Source organism: Balaenoptera borealis (genome assembly GCF_965194805.1).
Source record: "Balaenoptera borealis genome assembly, chromosome: 6".
Lineage (NCBI taxonomy): Eukaryota > Metazoa > Chordata > Mammalia > Artiodactyla > Balaenopteridae > Balaenoptera > Balaenoptera borealis.
Window position 1 is genome coordinate 33,724,269 of NC_138863.1, and position 18,324 is coordinate 33,742,592.

The 18,324-nt window shown below is 43.5% G+C and overlaps 1 protein-coding gene across 1 annotated transcript in view; it reads left to right on the plus strand.

Moving 5' to 3' along the window:
- LOC309630935 (aldehyde oxidase-like) overlaps positions 1 to 18,093 on the plus strand; it is a gene marked incomplete at its 5' end in the record, with an annotated part of 47,176 nt that extends 29,083 nt beyond the window's left edge. The window contains 9 exons of the mRNA XM_082396774.1: positions 3,318 to 3,413; positions 5,291 to 5,419; positions 6,120 to 6,194; positions 7,611 to 7,663; positions 9,195 to 9,309; positions 12,569 to 12,634; positions 15,693 to 15,881; positions 16,516 to 16,683; positions 17,642 to 18,093. Of these exons, the coding sequence (XP_082252900.1) occupies positions 3,318 to 3,413; positions 5,291 to 5,419; positions 6,120 to 6,194; positions 7,611 to 7,663; positions 9,195 to 9,309; positions 12,569 to 12,634; positions 15,693 to 15,881; positions 16,516 to 16,683; positions 17,642 to 17,692 (942 nt within the window). The 3' untranslated portion in view covers positions 17,693 to 18,093. The remainder of the gene's footprint in view (positions 1 to 3,317; positions 3,414 to 5,290; positions 5,420 to 6,119; positions 6,195 to 7,610; positions 7,664 to 9,194; positions 9,310 to 12,568; positions 12,635 to 15,692; positions 15,882 to 16,515; positions 16,684 to 17,641) is intronic.
- Positions 18,094 to 18,324: the final 231 nt, after the last annotated feature.

The window sequence follows — 18,324 nt, forward strand, 5'->3', positions numbered from 1 at the left end:
CCATTTCCCTCATCAGAAATTTCTCAAAAAGTAGATAAAAATTAACGATAATTACTGAGCACCTACTATGTTGTAAGTTCTTTTAGATTTTATCTCATTCAGCCCTCAGGGCAACCTGTAAGATTTGTAACCTTATGTTAATGATGAGAAACTGAGACTCGGAGAGCTTAAATAACTTGTCCAGAGTCCCACAGCCAGTGAGAGCCGGGGCTGGTGCTAGAACGCAGGTCTCAGAGGCTCCAGAAGCTGTGCTTTGTCAGCTACATCAAGCTGCTTCCCCATAGCACCTTCTGGGGGGAACTGAGGTGGGATTCAGCTCAGCTGGGAAGAAACTAGACAACAGCCAGCAGCACAAATTCATTCTCAAAGGCTCCTGAGAAGCTCTCCCCGCCACCACCATCCCCTCCCATCCTTCCCTGGAAACCAGCTTCTGTGCTTAAAACATTTGCTTAGGACTGAATTGCAGAGTTGAATTGAGGAGTTTGAGATCAGTCAGGCTGCTTCCTGGAAGCCATACGCTGAAAGCCTCTGTTCTGAAGCAAACCAGATAGAGGGGGGAACTAGAGCACCTTCTGTGTGTACGGCCCTAGGCTGGGTGATTTGCAATTTCCCACTTGATTTAAGCCCCATCTCCCCTCTGTTGGCTGGTGTGATTCTGTTTCATAGAAGGGGGAGCTGAAGCCCACAGAGGTCCGCCCTCCTACGGAAGGACATCCAGCTAGTGAGTGGTAGAACAAGGACTTGACTTCAGGACTGTGCTCCCAACAGCTGAGGGTGTCAAACATGCCTCACCTGCGTTTTATTTAATTCCTAGACAGAGCACTGAAGTGCACACAGTATCTAATGAACGTCTGTATTCCCACTGCCTTCATACGGCACCTGGCACAGAAGAGGAATTCAACTGTTTGAATGGCTGAGACATTTTGGGAATCTGTTGGGTCAAAGCTCACGTCTCACCAACACCAGCAGTCATTGCTTGAGGACTTAAATTTCACAGGCTAAGTTCCCAGTTTATATTGGAGAACTGTCTGTTCCCACGTGCCAGTTGTGCTGATTTCGTAGATGCAGCTTTGCAGAATTATCTTTTGTGGCGCTAACAATGAACCATCCGGTGGTGCCACTTAACTGAACCAAATTCGACCTTTTAAGCGTCCCAAGAAGACTGCAGCAGCACATGGGACAAGTTACTCAGCAGTCTTGGACAGAAATGCTGCCCTGGACACACAGGCAGAGCGCTGCTGCCAGTGGGGTCACACATGAAGGAAATGCACAATCCACTGTACTTGTAGTTCAATCACGTGTGCCAGCTACACATTTCACCCACAAGCAGCTTCTGAATTGCTTGCAGAGCCAAGGAGGCCAAATATAGTGTCTGCAAGCTTAAGGAGCAGATTAAATGGCTATCCTGTTGCCAATTCATTTATCAAACTTCTATTGAGTACTTACTTCTCATGACGTACTATGTTGCTTTGCAAGGGATGCCTTAGGACATGGACTGTCCTTCCAGGGGGCTTACCTTCCAGCAGAGTACAAAGAGGTGCCGTAGAACGGAGCCCAGGAGCAGCCGCTGCAGCTGGCATCCCCTGCCGTCTGGTGCACAACCCCTGGGCAGCCCGCCCTGGGTGCTCTGTAGAGGCTGTCACTCCTTATCTTTCTTGTTTAGAGAATAAAGGACCAGGAGCACAACACAGTGTTTCCAGGACTGATATGTCAGCAGACAGTAAAACATGCTCTGCTGGATCTCCCCAAGGCACTTGGATGCGATTGTTATGGCAACGATGCCTTTCCTGAGGTTCTAAGAGTCTCCCTTGGGCTGTGAGTGTATGTGCCTTTGTCCTCAGAGGAAGTGCTCCTATGTCCCCATTTTCTCAATACATCCCTAGCTTATACCAGCTGACCAGGTAAATAGAGCCCATTTTCACTGTCAAAGTGCCTGATTTGGAATGCTAGAGGCTTCTTGTCATTTGCTAGAGTAGTGTGAACCTTTGGATGCCAGTAAAGAGGCAGCTCTCCAAGTGTGGCCCATGGCCCACAGGTGGCTATAAAGGTCCTTCTGGTGGGCGAAGAATCGATCTAGGAAGGCACTCCTTTCCTGGGGCATATCTGGTGATTGACATGCAGTTCCCTTGACTTTCACTTCTGAGCAGGGTTGTTTATAAATAATCAAGTGAGTAAAGCAAGGCTTCAAAATTTTAGCTTCATTAAATGGAAATCAGCTTGTTACCAGAATTTTCTGAAGACCTGCCTTTACAAATCCTAGATTATTATGCCACTCTGCATAGAAGCTTAGATATTAAGAAACCTAGCCGATAGCTTTTAGTGACCCCTGGCTGGCCTAGACTACATCTAAGAGGCTGGCACTTCCCAGTTGAGCAGCAGTAAAGGTGTACCTTGCAGGCCCCCTGAACCACAGTGGAACCACTAGAAGCATTTTTCTCTAGGACCATATGCTGTTAATATTGCTCGTATACTGGAGACTCAAAGTGAAGACGCCAGTCACATTTTCTGCAGTCTCCTGGGATATCTCAGTCTCCTGGCCCATCTCCATACCCCCTAGTTTAGCACAAGCAGACTTGGCAAGAAGGCACATTCCTATTGACTGTAAAACATGCTTAGCTTAGAGCCTGGGTGTTTCTGACCACAGCAGCCTTTTATTCTATGTTAGCTGTTTGGTTCCTTCTGTATTTCTGTGGGAGCTGTGCAGTTAGATAAGATCACTTCCAAGTTCTCTTCGAACTCTAAAGCCCTATAACTCTGGGCCAAGATGATTGAGGGTGGGCTTAGCTCATTTTGCAGCAAAAAAGTAATGTCTATCTGCCCCATCTTATTTGGATTTTTATTTTTGCTTCTCTATAACATACCTACAACTATGGGGATAAGTGTTCATGTAAACAAGTCTTCCTTCTTCCCCAAACTATCTATACTTAACTTTGCATTTAAAACGGACACCCTCTCCCCCAAAAAACCCAAATCCAGATTATTGTTCCACCCTGGGTCGGGGGGATCCTTGAAGGTACCAGTGCACTGAGCTGTTCTACTGAGGAAATAGCGTAAGCAGCATAATCCTGCCCCAGACTCACAGCCGTCCAGCAACAAGCTGGCCTCTTGTGGGATGATCATGAGGCAACACCTGTCCCTGCCTTGCCCTGGCTCTGCTCAGTGCTCTCAGGGCAATGGGGAAAGGGTCTGTGTTTATTTTGGCACATGTGGAAAGGAGGGAGGGGATGCCTTACAGGGAAAAGGTTTTCTAATTGACAAGATATGTGATAATGTCAATCAAAAAGATCGTGGCAACTGTTTTCATCTTTTTTGCTTAGGCTGCTGCCCTGGTTCACATTTATCTAGATGGGTCTGTGCTGGTGACTCATGGTGGAATTGAAATGGGGCAGGGGGTCCACACTAAAATGATTCAGGTAAGAATGCAAATAATTGGATTAAGTCGGATGTGTGCTTGTAGATATGTGTATGAGAGAGAAACTTGGAGTGTACATTTTCTGTTCCACAATAAAAAGGATAGGAGACTTTAGCTTTGACTACTTCAGCTGCTCAGCTATTCACAGAAACTGGGTAAACAAGCCAGTTTTGTAACTGACCCTCCTAAAAGAATGTGGTAGAATAGCCTCTGGTTGTCTTATTGCTAAAGAAGGTTGTATGGTCATTTGCTGCTTCCCTTTGGATATATTAACAAGTGTGTTGTCTTCTTTGAACCCTTGCTGGGCAATAAAAAGATTTAGAAATTCTGATGTATTGCATTATTTCTTGCCCTTTTTATAGTAAGGACTCTGAACAACTGATAGTATAAAACACATTTGATATTTCTAACCAAACTACCAGTTTTCTTTTCGCTCAATTATTTTAGAATAAGTTTTAGCTACTGTTTCTATTTTGCTAATTATTGTAATATTACAGATTATAAAACATTTGAAAGGCAAACATTATTTTAGAAAACGCTGCACAATTCCACCACTTGGCAATAATCACTGTTTTGGGGGTCTCTCTATTTTGACTTTTTTTCTTTTTCAAAAAATCACTAGCATTCTGTTTATATAATTTTGTATCCTGGATTTTCACCTATCCTTATAGAGAGTGACCATTTCCTCCTGTCATTAAGAATTCTTTACAGTCATGATTTTTAATGCTGCATGTATATGTCTGTATAATTTATTTAGCCATCCCCAATTGTTGAACACTTCAGTGAACATTTTTGTCCATAAACCTGTGATCAAACCAATGATTTTTTTAAAAAATAAATTCCAGGAATGGAATTACTGGGTCACAGAATATATCTTAAGTCACTTGACACATGTTACCAAATTGTTTTCCAGAAAGTATCCATCACATTACACCACTACCCAACATTGTACGTTATGGATTGTTTTAAAAAAAATCTTAGATAATTTAATAGAGGAAAATGTCTCATTATTGCTTTAATTTGCACTTTTCTGATCATAGAGGTGCTGAATATATGTTTTATTTCATGTTATCACTCACTTGAGAATTGTGTGGTCATACCTGTCCCCCTTTCTGGGGTGAGACTTCCGTGTTTTCCTTATTGGGCCACCAGAAGCCTTTCTGTTCTAAGCCTATGCGCTTTGTGTAGGCAGTCTTCTGAAAGCCAGTGATGGGGAGGGCTCTGTATGCCTTATGCCCCTGTCGTAATTGTGGACAAACTCAACTAAGCCATACTGCTAGCAGGAAAGAGAATGTGGAACCAGCTGAGATTAGTAGTATGATTTTTCCCCGTCATTAAACACAAAGGAAGAACCTAGCAGCCAGCTAAGTCCTTATGTTGGCCAGTGGCACTGGCACCATGTACTTCTGGGATCTCCAGTTGGTGCAGCTGCTTTAACAAAGCCATTGTCCTTTCTCAGAAATGCTCTCTTCCTGGAGCATCTCCGGAAATGTGGATAAGGCATCTCCTCTCTGATGAAGTCAGATTTGCTAGAATTTGGCAGAGTGCAGAGGTAGGAGAGGCCTTGAAGGTGTTGATTTCATGATGATGAAAACATGAAATATTTCTTCCTGCCTTGGCTTGGGGCCTCACCTCCTCTTCCTGGTGCTAGTGCACAAAAGAAAGTCAAAGAACAAGAAAGTGTGCTCAGGGCTTGGGGGGCCAGACTAGCTACAGGGTCTTAGACAAGAGGAACTTCTCGTGGCTGGAAGAATTCGTGGTCCTGCAGCTTGTTCCAGTTGGGCATGGGTGTGTTCCACACACATGCTACCATGTGCTAACAGCACGGGTCTATGACTAACCAAAGAAAAGTGAAAGAAGATCTCTTCCAAAATCCAGGTGGCCAGTCATGAATTAAGGATGCCATTGTCCAACATCCACCTTCGGGGAACAAGCACAGAAATCGTCCCTAATGCAAACATCTCTGGAGGTTCCGTGGTGGCTGATCTCAATGGGTTGGCAGTAAAGGTAAAAATTGTTGCAGTGGCACCCAAATCATGAACCCCATCAAGGCTGGAGCTCAGAAGATGCTGCAAATCAATCCAGCTCTTGTCTCCTTCCCACACCCTCTTGGGGAAAACTGCGCCTTCCCCCAGTCGGGGGCTCAGTCAGTGTCCAGGACTGGCCAATCTCCCGAGCGGGAGATGCCACCTCCTTTCTCCCTCACTCCTGACAGCTCACTGGTCCCCAAGCCCTATGAGTTCTACTCAGAAATGTCTCTTTCCAGTTCCAGGTTGCAGTACCACGGCTGCTTTGGTTCAAACTCGTGCCTCTTGTCAGGGCCATCGCAAGGCTCTGTCTGTCCACCCCAGTTTCATTGCCTTTCACTGTGGCTTCCTGCAGCCAGGGAAAGCTTTCCCACAAAATAAATCTGACCATGCTGTGCTTAAAAACCGGTGGTTTATCAACAGTTTTTCTCTTAAGTCCTGACCGCTTAGCAGGGCTTACCAGGCCCCCATCCCAGGCGGTCTGTCTTTAAGACCAGCTCATGCTTCATCCCCACCCCCATGAGACCTTTCACACCACCTCTTACGGGGTTGGTGTCTTCCTTCTCCGTGTACCATGAGCCTCTTAAATAAGCCTATACAACAGCACATAATAGTGTGTTTTTGAAATTGTTGTTCGCCTGACATTATGGTCATAATTTTAACTAAAAAATAATCCGTAGGATGCTTGTCAAACTCTTCTAAAACGCCTTGAACCCATCATCAGCAAGAATCCTGGAGGCACTTGGAAGGACTGGGTGAGAATCACTGTTACTTTGTTTTGTATGTTAGGGGAAAAAAGGAGAGAGGAGAATGAGATGTGTGAATCAAATATCAGTAGAAAGGGCACATTAAAAGGTACTGCAGTTACATCATGATCAATAGAGGCCTTTGGCTCTCGGCATGTGGAAATATTATCACAGCATGATGGAGGAACTCCTACATCTGGGACAATTCTCTATTAGAGAAAAGATGGTTCTTGTGTCCAGAACTCTTGTTTTAATCAAGAATTAATTAATGTTTCTTCCTAAGGAATCTAGGTATTTTCTAGATAATAGCAGTCCATCTATTTGTTCTTTTTTGGGGGTTCCCCTGTTCGTAAAATTGGAAGATAACACTAGAATCCTGTTATAAAAGTAAAAATCATATAAGCACTCTTTTAGACAGAGGAAACCAAGCCATTTGGGTATATATTCAGCAAGTAGTAGGCACTAAATGGAATAGAAATATTCAACTGCTTCCTTTCATCTACCTAAAATCTAATTGGATGAGAAGACACACATTCTAAAGTCAACTAGGAAACTTTTAAGAGTAACAGCTTCTAAAGTACCAGATGGTGTGGAAAGGATGCCCACTGAAGGCTGACAGTTCTAGGATGTCAAGTCATATTAAAGCCCTGGTCTGGAGGAAATAACATTGGAGAGTCTTCCTTAGAAATGGTTCCTGCTATTCCATAGAGTTAGGATTCATTCTATAATTCATATTTATAGGAGCTCTCAATCCTTTCTGGGCATATTTATTTCTGCCCTTTGCCCAGTGCTTCCTGGGAGACTCTGGTTGGAGAAAGATGGAGAGAGATGCAGTGCAAGAGAGTCGGTCCTCCACCATCAAAAAATGGTGCCATTCAGCCCAGTTTCTTCTGTAATGGTTGCACTTCTCACATTTTTCTTTCTCAGACTTGGGGATATCATTTTGTATCTTAGTCAACTGTGTACACTGCAGAGTCAGGAGAACTTCTGGTATAAATGGTACAATTCAGCAAGATTGTACCCCTCTCCTAAGTCTGTTGTGGATACATGATATTAAAATTAAGTGTCTGACCACCCATTTTTTCCTGAAATGTTCTGTGTTAATAGGCTAAGTCTTTCCAGGTGACTGAGTGAAATTCTTCATAAGCAGGACATGTGTTGCCCACAATAGTCCAATCTATAAGTGTAACATACCATGGGAGTCATTTATTATGATGATATGCATTGAACAAATGCTATGCCTACAAGCAGTGAACCATAAATGCCTATAGAGATGGAAAATGCTGAAAGGAATAAATTAAACTTGGTCCTTCCTAGTTATTACTACTGATCACTTTATTTAACAGAGTAAAATTAATATTGAAGTCTCGAGTGATTCTTACTTTAAACATCTTTATTGCATCACGTTGTATTCTTCTTTCCCAGGCACAGGCTGCTTTTGATGAAAGCATTAGTCTTTCAGCTACTGGATACTTCAGGTAAATAGTCCTTTCAATCGCATGCTATGGAAAATAGCAGCGGTATCTTGAGGGGAAGTTTCATTTCTGTTTGACACTTTGGCAAAAAATGATTTTGTACCTTGTGTTAACCCACTGTTATAAAGAACATTTAGGCGCTACTTAATCCAAATTTCCAGAAAGCCTGGGAAAAAACAGACACACAAATAAAATACGGCTGAATCGATGATTCAAATCATACTGGGAAGTACTAGAGGGTTCCCTGGGGGTTAGTGCTTGGAACTCACAACAGTGGTTGACCTTTTGTTGAAAACTCAGTGTGTCCCTTAAGTTAGGAAATGAAGGGAAAGGGATGCAAATTAAACCCATAATAAGATAAATACCATTTCACACCTTCTAGATTGGCAAAATATAAGAATTTGACAATAACTATGTGTTGTCAAGATGTGGAACAACTAGAACTCAGGCACTTTAGAAAAGAATCTATCGGGCTTCCCTGGTGGCGCAGTGGTTGGGAGTCTGCCTGCCAATGCAGGGGACACGGGTTCGAGCCCTGGTCTGGGAGGATCCCACATGCCGCGGAGCGACTGGGCCCGTGAGCCACAATTGCTGAGCCTGCGCGTCTGCAGCCTGTGCTCCGCAACAAGAGAGGCCACGATAGTGAGAGGCCCGCGCACCGCGATGAAGAGTGGCCCCCACTTGCCGCAACTAGAGAAAGCCCTCACACAGAAACGAAGACCCAACACAGCCATAAATAAATAAATAAATAAATAAAATTAAAAAAAAAAAAAAAAGAATCTATCAATTTATCGAGTTATTTTAATGGAGAGTGGAAGCCATCAGAGAACAGAGTGATATAGAGAGTCATACCTGATTTTGTCTCTTTGCCACTTGTCAAGGGAGTCCCAGGCTATCAGGAATTGGCTATCAGGAATAAGCCCCTCCAGACTGGGCAGAGCAGAGGAGAGAAGGGTAGAAAGTACTGGCAAGCTGCTGGCCTATGCTTCTCTTCTACCATGGCATTCGTTTGGTGTTCTTAAAGAACAGTTATGAACAGAGCAGGCCGTGATGCCTGATGGAGCGACCAGAGTAGTGGCACAGAATGAGAGCCAAGGGGCCTGATCCCTCGCACAGAAGGCTGAATCCTAGAGCCAGCAAGACAGGTGAAGTGGCAAGTGTGCACTTTTGGTGTAGTGTTTGGTGTAAAATCCAGGTGGAATCCCCCAAATCTGATGACGATAGGATTACATGACCCAATATTAGCCAAAAGCAATAGGATATCCATATAGTCAGCATAAGGAGTCAGTGGTAGGGAGTGGTTTCATGTTTTTACCAGGCAAAGCAAGTTTCATAAAAAAGAAGTAAATATTTATTTATTCAGCAGACTTATTGCATGTATTATGTGCTACACATCATTGTGCATGTGCACTCCTCTGGTTTGCTGTGCATACAAATTGAGCACAGCTCTTAACGGGTCTGTTTAATCATTGTGGTCTGCAATTAGGGGACTTGATCACTTAACAACGCTCCTCAAGAATTCTGTTTCCTCCAGGGGTTATGAGTCAAACATGAACTGGGAGACGGGCGAAGGCCGTCCTTTCGAATACTTTGTTTATGGAGCTGCCTGTTCCGAGGTTGAGATAGACTCTCTGACAGGTGCTCATAAGGTCAGTACCAATTGGGAAGGTCTTCAAGTTGAACTCTAGATACATCTATTTTCCACATATTCCATCTGTCTGAGCACCAGAGAGGCACCATGTGATCGGCCTAAGGATAATTTGTCTGTTTTCCCAAGGAAAATAGAAGCTCAGCAATCGCCTCCGTGTTTTATGTGGAAAACAACTGGCAGCCTCTCTTCTTTATTTCCCCTGCTCTTTCAAATGGAATCAGGAAAAAAAATCACTTCAAGGAAGAAACACAGCCTACAGGGGGCTTCGATGTAGAAACACAGCCTACAGGGGGCTTCCTCTTGCATGAAATGCCATCATATGGCATTCTTGAAGGATTTCATAAGCATCCACAATCTGCTAACAAGCACCAAGGGCCAGCCCAGGGGAGCTAGTGGGCAGCTTTTGATATCTTTGGTCCAGCTAGGTCCTGCTTTTTAGATAGTTTAAGAGCATCCTTATGCTTTTAAGGAATGCTATGAGGAGATGCGCACACAGATTCTCTCACACACACACACACACACACATACACACACACACACACACACACACACACACATGCTCCTGCTTCAAGGACTCAGAGTTTCTCCTCTTGTAGCTGGGCCTTTGAGGGTAAATGAAGCCCCTTGCCACTATCAATAACAATAAATGATCATCGATGGATTAAATGGGACTGTGATACCCTCACAACTGTCATGTGATAATCTGCCCAAAACCTACCCAGAGGCAAGCTCTAGTTCTTGATATTTCCAAACATCCTTTGTGACTGCATCTTGGATTGTGATCAAATATAAATTTTCATTTAATATGTCTCCAGCCTGTATGTTTTTAAACTGTAGTCAGCCTAATCTTTGAAATTATATACACCCTTATTGAACCTACACCTTTATTGAATCTGCCCATTCAAGTATCTAGCTCGTCTGGATTCTGATTCAAACCAGATTACTTTTGGGGAAACTTGGACTGGGGCAAGACAATGAGCACTCTAAGCATGCTTTTCATGCTATGGTAGCTGTCCTGTGTTAGGGAGTTCAGTAGAAAGTTCTCTCATGCTAACTGATTCCTACATCCCCCCTCCCTCGAAGAAAATGTTGGTGAAGACTTAATCATTTGGGTTTCCTTGTGTCTTGCATATGCCTTGGTCTTGTTAAGATCTAAGAACAGGGTAATAATTAGCCTTGGTATGAAATGTTAAGGTGTGCTCTTATAATTTATTGAACAATCTTTTTTTTATATAAATTTATTTATTTATTTATTTTTGGCTGTGTTGGGTCATAGTTGCTGTGCACGGGCTTCCTCTAGTTGCAGCGAGCGGGGACTACTCTTTCATTGCAGTGCACAGCCTTCTCATGGCAGAGGCTTCTCTTGTTGCGGAGCACGGGCTCTAGGTGCAAGGGCTTCAGTAGTTGTGGCATGCGGCCTCAGTAGTTGTGGCTCGTGGGCTTTAGAGCGCAGGCTCAGTAGTTACGGTGCACGGGCTTAGTTGCTCGGTGGCATGTGGGATCTTCCCGGACCAGGGCTCAAACCTGTGTCCTCTGCATTGGCAGGCGGATTCTTAACCACTGCGCCACCAGGGAACAATCTTAAGAGATGCATGAAACAGCCTTATCAGATGTCTTCATCAAAGCTAGATCTGAGGCTCAGGTTAGGTATCACCCCAAGGCAAAAGGCCGTAATGTGACATCCCACTAAGGGACCTCCCTGTGGCCTTTTTTCAGAAATTCTCTTCATATTGATGGAATTGCTTTAACAGACATTTATTAGCTGATACCATTTCTGAGGGTCAGGAACCTGGGAGTGGCTTATTGGGGTGATTCTGGCTTGTGTTTCCTCATGAGGTTACCGCCAAGCTGTCGGCCAGGGTTGCAGTCATCTCAAGGCTCAATGGCAGCTGGAGAATCCGATTCCAAGCTGCATTGCGTGGTTGTTGGCAGGAAGCTTCAGTTTCTCACTGGCTGTTGGCCAGAGGTCTCCATTCCTCACCACATGGACCTCTCCATAGAATGTTTCAGTGTCCTCAGGATGTGAAAGCTGGTTCCCCATGAGGGATTGGTCCAAAGGAAAAGGAGAGAGAGAGAGTATGTGTGATTAAGATAGAACCCAAGACAGAAGCCACAGTCAACCTAATCTCAGAGTGATGAACCATTACTTCTGCCATATCCTACTCATCACACAAACCACCCCTGGTAGAGTGTGGGAGCGGGCTGCATGAGGACGTGAATACGGGGAGGTGGGGGTCATCGAGGGCCATCGTGGAGTCTGGTTGCCACAGCCTAAAACAGCGCTATCAAATGACAGTGCAGACAGCAGTAAGTCCACAGCCTTGAAAGCAAAAGCTTCACTAACACTGCAGAATTGAGAGCACCCCTGCTCGCCTCCAGTTGAGGGCACTGGTCTCCTAGAAGAGGCCACCAGCCTTGCTAACTGGTGTGGAGGAGAAATTTACATTTCACTGAGTCTTTAAATAAGAGGGGTGGGTGCCTGAAGTTTTATTATAGTTAAACATTCTAGATCACTAATTTACTTAAGAAAAATGCTAGATGAAAGTCCCAGATCAAATAAGGAAATTCTTGGGTTTCCTTTGTTCCATTAATAATTATAAGTAGAATCTGTCATGACAAAGACCATATGTCACATAAAAGAAGGTACAGACCTGCAGGGGAGCAAAGGTGTCACCACCAGCCTGGCTGGGCCTGCTGTCGTTCTCCTCATTGGTAGGTTATCAGAGAACTTTTGGTCACCAAAGTTGTAACGTTAGATTTAATCTCTGCTCTGCTCTAAAAATGAAAAATGTAAAATAGCAGATAACAGATTTTTTGCTGATGTACCCTGAGTTCTTGATTCAGTAACTGTCACCCAGCCAGTTGGACTCTGAATGTGGGGTTGTGTGGTAGCCACAAAGTTTTGCAACAAGGATCAAGAGGGCCAGAGACATTTCCTGTTTTCTGTGGCATATGTTCTGTTTGTTGTAGTGGATTAAACTGAATATGTTACATCACTCAGCTGGAATCAAAGTCAAGTAAATATTTTTCTCTCCTATTGTTTCCAAGAAAAATAAATCACTGATTAAGCTGGTTGAGTATTTATATAACTTTGAAAGTTATACATAATAAACTTTGTTGCTTCTTTCTCCTGAAATATAATGTGGCCCAAAGATAGGTTCTTTTCCAATGCCATCCTGACAGGAACTGCTTCTCGACGTTGTCTCCCCAAGTTGTATTCATTAAACTAAACGTTTTTACTTTTTTTTAATTACTAGAACATCAGAACAGACATTGTCATGGATGTTGGCTGCAGTATAAATCCGGCCCTTGACATAGGCCAGGTATGTGGAACTGACTTTCCTGACTCCCTATTTGTAAAAGTCAGAACTTCTGGGGGATCTGCCAGGAACACATCCCGCTGGCTTATTCACCATCTTCTTATTCTATCCCTTTATTCAGAATCTTTTGTTCAGGACAGCCACGGAACTCAAATCTCTTAGTGCTTAAAAAAGGGAAGGGAACAAAGGTGTTTCAGGTAGCTTTTGAAAAAACATACAGTCTGTGACTGGGGAGCTTGAATGAGCAGGACTAAGCCTAGAGGTGAAAAGTGAGCCCCATACCTGTGGGCTGGAAGTAGAATGCAGTGCTTAGTGCTGAATCTTGGGGAGATGATGGGCTCTGGCTTCAGGGAGTTTAATGTTGGGTTGAGATAGCAAACGTCAAATAGTTACAGCAGCAACTGTTGATGGGTAGCTTATTTTGCCCACAGACATTTTAAAATTTAAATTTGAAATAATTAACAAGATTGAAAAATCACAAGCTGTTTTACATGAATTTTCAAATGGCTAGCATCTCTTGGAAACACAGAAAATTTGCCAACACCGGAGCTCCGTTTCCACGAGGAAAAGTTGATTGGCTGCTTCTTTAGAGAGTCACATGCTCTCTGGAAGCTGCACTCACTTTCTTTACCCGCCTCAGCCCCAGTGGGCCATTCGGCTCCCTACTCGCAATGGAGCGTATAGTCTTAGGGACTCTCCAATTAGGACATTGACTGGAGAATGGGAAGAATGTATGGGTTGGAGAAGTCAAAGCAGGCTTCCGGGAGGAAGTGGTGTGGACCAGGTAGTCAAAGAATGAGCAGGAAGAGGTGTTCCGGGTGGGAGGAGAGTGGAGGAAATCAACCTAAAGAAAGAGCTAAGATCCTGCACACCTTGTGTTCATGGCTGGCAGTGAGGAGAGGCTGGTGGCCGCGCTCACCTATGTCCCAGGAGCAGGACGTGAGGCTGGAGGTAGGGAGCAAAAGAGGGCCGGGTTGGTGGAAGCCTCCAAAGACAGGCACCTCACTTAGCGCGTGGAGGGGACTTGGCCCGGGGAGCAGTCTGGAGTGTTAGGAAGCTTCCTCTAACATCGTGGTAGAGAAGAACATCTCTGCTAATAGATAGAAGTGAGGATGGAGATGGGTGGAGAAAATATGGCCACAGGAAGGAAAGAAAGGAAGAAGAGACTCAGAAATCAGAAGTCTGTGTGGAAAGGTAATTTTGTCCACGTGCTGACATCTAAGAACCGGAGCATTTTAAAGCTGTAAAGGAAGCTAAGCAAGCACACGGTTCAAACTCTTCCTGTTACAGGCGAGGAAACTGAGTCCAGAGGTGTGAGGCCAGCAGGCTCGTGAGTGAGGAGTGGCATGAGCTGCTAAGGTTCCGGAGCCCCGAGAGCCTTTCCTGGGGTGCTGGGGTCTGTGGCCAACCAGGCAGAGAGCGTTTCATCTGCCCTGTAGGCAGAAGAAGTCAGGTCATTTGGGCTACGGGCTCTCTGAGGGTTCTTCCAGAGCTGCAATTTTAATGCCAGGCTGAGATTCGAATGCAAGTCCTTTGAGTGAACTTAGCGCTAAGATGTTCAGACATGCTTCGAGGTGAACTTGCAAGTAAACATTTGCAGACATACTCCAAGACATGCTGAAAACCCCCTTCAACTGCATTTTTTTTTAACATCTTTATTGGAGTATAATTGCTTTACAATGGTGTGTTAGTTTCTGCTTTATAACAAAGCGTATCAGTTATACATATACATATGTTCCCATATCTCTTCCCTCTTGCATCTCCCTCCCTCCTGCCCTCCCTATCCCACACCTCTAGGTGGTCACAAAGCACCGAGCTGATCTCCCTGTGCTATGCGGCTGCTTCCCACTAGCTATCTATTTTACGTTTGGTAGTGTATATATGTCCATGCCACCTCTCTCTTTGTCACATCTTACCCTTCCCCCTCCCCATATCCTCAAGTCCATTCTCTAGTAGGTCTGTGTCTTTATTCCCGTCTTGCCACTAGGTTCTTCATGACCTTTTTTTTTTTTTTTTCTTAGAGTCCATATATATGTGTTAGCATACTGTATTTGTTTTTCTCTTTCTGACTTACTTCACTCTGTATGACAGACTCTAACTCCATCCACCTCACTACAAATAACTCCATTTCCTTTCTTTTTATGGCTGAGTAATATTCCATTGTATATATGTGCCACATCTTCTTTATCCATTCATCCGATGATGGACACTTAGGTTGCTTCCATGTCCTGGCTATTGTAAATAGAGCTGCAATGAACATTTTGGTACATGACTCTTTTTGAATTATGGTTTTCTCAGGGTATATGCCCAGTAGTGGGATTGCTGGGTCATATGGTAGTTCTATTTTTAGTTTTTTAAGGAACCTCCATACTGTTCTCCATAGTGGCTGTATCAGTTTACATTCCCACCAACAGTGCAAGAGGGTTCCCTTTCCTCCACACCCTCTCCAGCATTTATTGTTTCTAGATGTTTTGATGATGGCCATTCTGACCGGTGTGAGATGATACCTCATTGTAGTTTTGATTTGCATTTCTCTAATGATTAATGATGTTGAGCATTCTTTCATGTGTCTGTTGGCCACCTGTATATCTTCTTTGGAGAAATGTCTATTTAGGTCTTCTGCCCATTTTTGGATTGGGTTGTTTGTTTTTTTGTTATTGAGTTGCATGAGCTGCTTGTAAATCTTGGAGATTAATCCTTTGTCAGTTGCTTCATTTGCAAATATTTTCTCCCATTCTGAGGGTTGTCTTTTGGTCTTGTTTATGGTTTCCTTTGCTGTGCAAAAGCTTTTAAGTTTCATTAGGTCCCATTTGTTTATTTGTGTTTTTATTTCCATTTCTCTAGGAGCTGGGTCAAAAAGGATCTTGCTGTGATTTATGTCATAGAGTTTCTGCCCATTTTTGGATTGGGTTGTTTGTTTTTTTGTTACTGAGCTGCATGAACTGCTTGTAAATCCAACTGCATTTTTAAAATTCAGACTACCAGCAAGAAGGTGAAATGTTACTGTTGACTGTCTTTTCTCATATATGGAATTTTTTTTTTTTTTTTTTTTTTGCCTCAGATTGAAGGTGCATTTATTCAAGGCATGGGACTTTATACAATAGAGGAACTGAATTATTCTCCTCAGGGGGTCCTGTACACTCGGGGCCCAAACCAATATAAGATCCCTGCCATCTGTGACATCCCCACGGAGTTGCACGTTTCTTTGTTGCCTCCGTCTCAAAACTCAAATACCCTGTATTTGTCTAAGGTAAGCTGTGCTCTATGAATAAATGCATGTTTACGTGATATCTGTGCCAGGAGGGAGGGGCTACATTCATCTCTTGGTTGTTTGGGGGTTTTGCCAGGATTGTAGGGGAAAAAAGCCCTATTAAACATTTTTTTTTTTTGGCGACCATGCGGCTTACGGGATCTCAGTTCCCCAACCAGGGATTGAACCCGTGCCCCCCCGCAGTGGAACACGGAGTACTAAACACTGGACCACCAGGGAATTCCCAAAACATTTTAATTTTAAAGTAATTTAACAACGTTATACAATTTTTAAAAAATACTCCAAATCGTGGAGACTAACACAAACTACTATTACCATCAGGTTGTCTGATTTTTCATCTTCATGCCAGTAATCATCTTCATGCCTATATCTGCTTTCTCCATTTGGGATCATTTCCTTAGGCTGGAATCCTAAGAATGGGAATACTGGATTAAAATAGTGAATTAGCTTTTTAAAGGAAAAAGTTGTACATGTAATATTTAATATTTTATGTACCCCTACATGCACATATGTACCTATAGATGCATATATACATAATACACATACATATGTATATATATATACAGAGAGAGAAAGAGAGAGTCATAATCTAGTTGACCTGTTTCCCTTCCAGGGTCTGGGAGAGTCTGGGGTATTCCTGGGGTGTTCGGTGTTTTTCGCCATCCAGGACGCGGTAAGTGCAGCACGACAGGAGAGAGGACTGTTTGGACCGTTGAAGCTCAATAGTCCACTGACCCCAGAGAAGATTAGAATGGCCTGTGAAGACAAGTTCACAAAAATGGTAGGTTCTGCTCATACAAGTCTGAATTTTTTTTTCCCCTGTGCTTGTGGTTAAGTTTCATTAACCCACCATGGTGGTTTTCCACGGAAGAAAAGGTGACAGGAATCCTGAAGACATTTGAGCAGGAGAGCAGCCTGCCTGCAGTGGGGCTCAGTTCTACACCACTAAAAAAGAAAGGTTCATTCTTCATTTCTTCATTCAGCAATTGCATATTCCTCCTTAGTTTTGTTCCCTTCCCAGGACACATTAGTCAGGGATAAAGTTCAGGAACTGTGCCCTGAACCCAAGAATCCCAGGCCAAGAATCTGGGCCACCTCCACAATCTAACTTCCTTGGAAGGAAGTTTAGAGGACAAACTAAACTTCCTTCCAAACCACTGGGAGTATGTGCCATTCCTGATCTGAACCTCAAAGTAGGACAGGCCCTTTCCCAACCCCCAGCAGCAGGAATCCCTCCTGCAGACCACGCCCCCTCCCGCCACGCCCCACCTCCGGCTGAGCAAACGACTCAGCTCTCCTTGGGCGTTTCCAGTGGGATTTTTCATTGTGGGAGGAGGTCACGCCATTCACAGTGACCCCTCTGACTGTAAACAAGTTATTCCTTATACTGAGGGGAGAGCCCCCTCCTATACCTCCTCTCATGATGGCTCTTCACGGTACCCCTTATAGCTCTTCCTAAACCCCACGAACCGCCGCTTCACTCTGGAGAAGCACAGAGGCTGATTCCACCTTTCCTTTGTCCCTCTTCAAGCATGAGATGACTCTCATAGCTGTCCTGCCCCGCCCGACCCTTGGTCTTCTCCTGGATTCCTCCACATTTCTCATACTGTCATGGCCAGACCTCTCATTGTCCTGGTCACCCTCTCGGTGGTTTTTATCCTATTTTATAGTCTGCTATTTGTCACACATCACAAACATTTTCCAAGTTGCAAACATCCAAACTTGTCCTTTTATTCCAGATTCCAAGAGATGAACCTGGATCCTATGTTCCTTGGAGTGTACCCATATGAATCAAATACAAACCTCTGGTGAAGATGGGGTGGCTCTTCCAACAAAGCAATCTATCCAGTCTCAATGCTCTAGGATGATGGGTCTGAAAGACAAATTTTCACAGTTCAGAAATCATTTCACAGAGTATTGCTTTTATAGGATGCTGATTTTAAATGTTCTATTTGGAATTTGGTAGATATGCTTAAGCAATTTAGAAATCATATTTTAAATGGCATAAATGCTAACTGGTTTCCTCTAGAATGGTATTCTTTATTATTCTGTCCCTTAAATCCATCCAGCTGAATGGAATGGAAGATGATGGTTTGTATGTGATTCATAGTTGGCTTGTATCCACCAACAGAAATTATACTGTCTAGTGAAAGGCAATTTTCTAAATAACTTTATTAGTATGAACTGTAAAGTTGTCATTTTCTCATTTGTCCCCATCTGCTATCACCCTCTTTTTCTTGTCAGAATGGATCTAGGCGCTATGTGTAAAGAGTCTGTAGCACCAAAGAAAAAACCAGATAAATTGAACTTAATCAAAACTAGAAACTTTTGTGCTTCAAAAGAGACTATGAGAAATTGAAAAGACAAACCACAGAAAAGGAGAAAATATTGAAAATATTTGCAAATCATATGTCTGATAAAG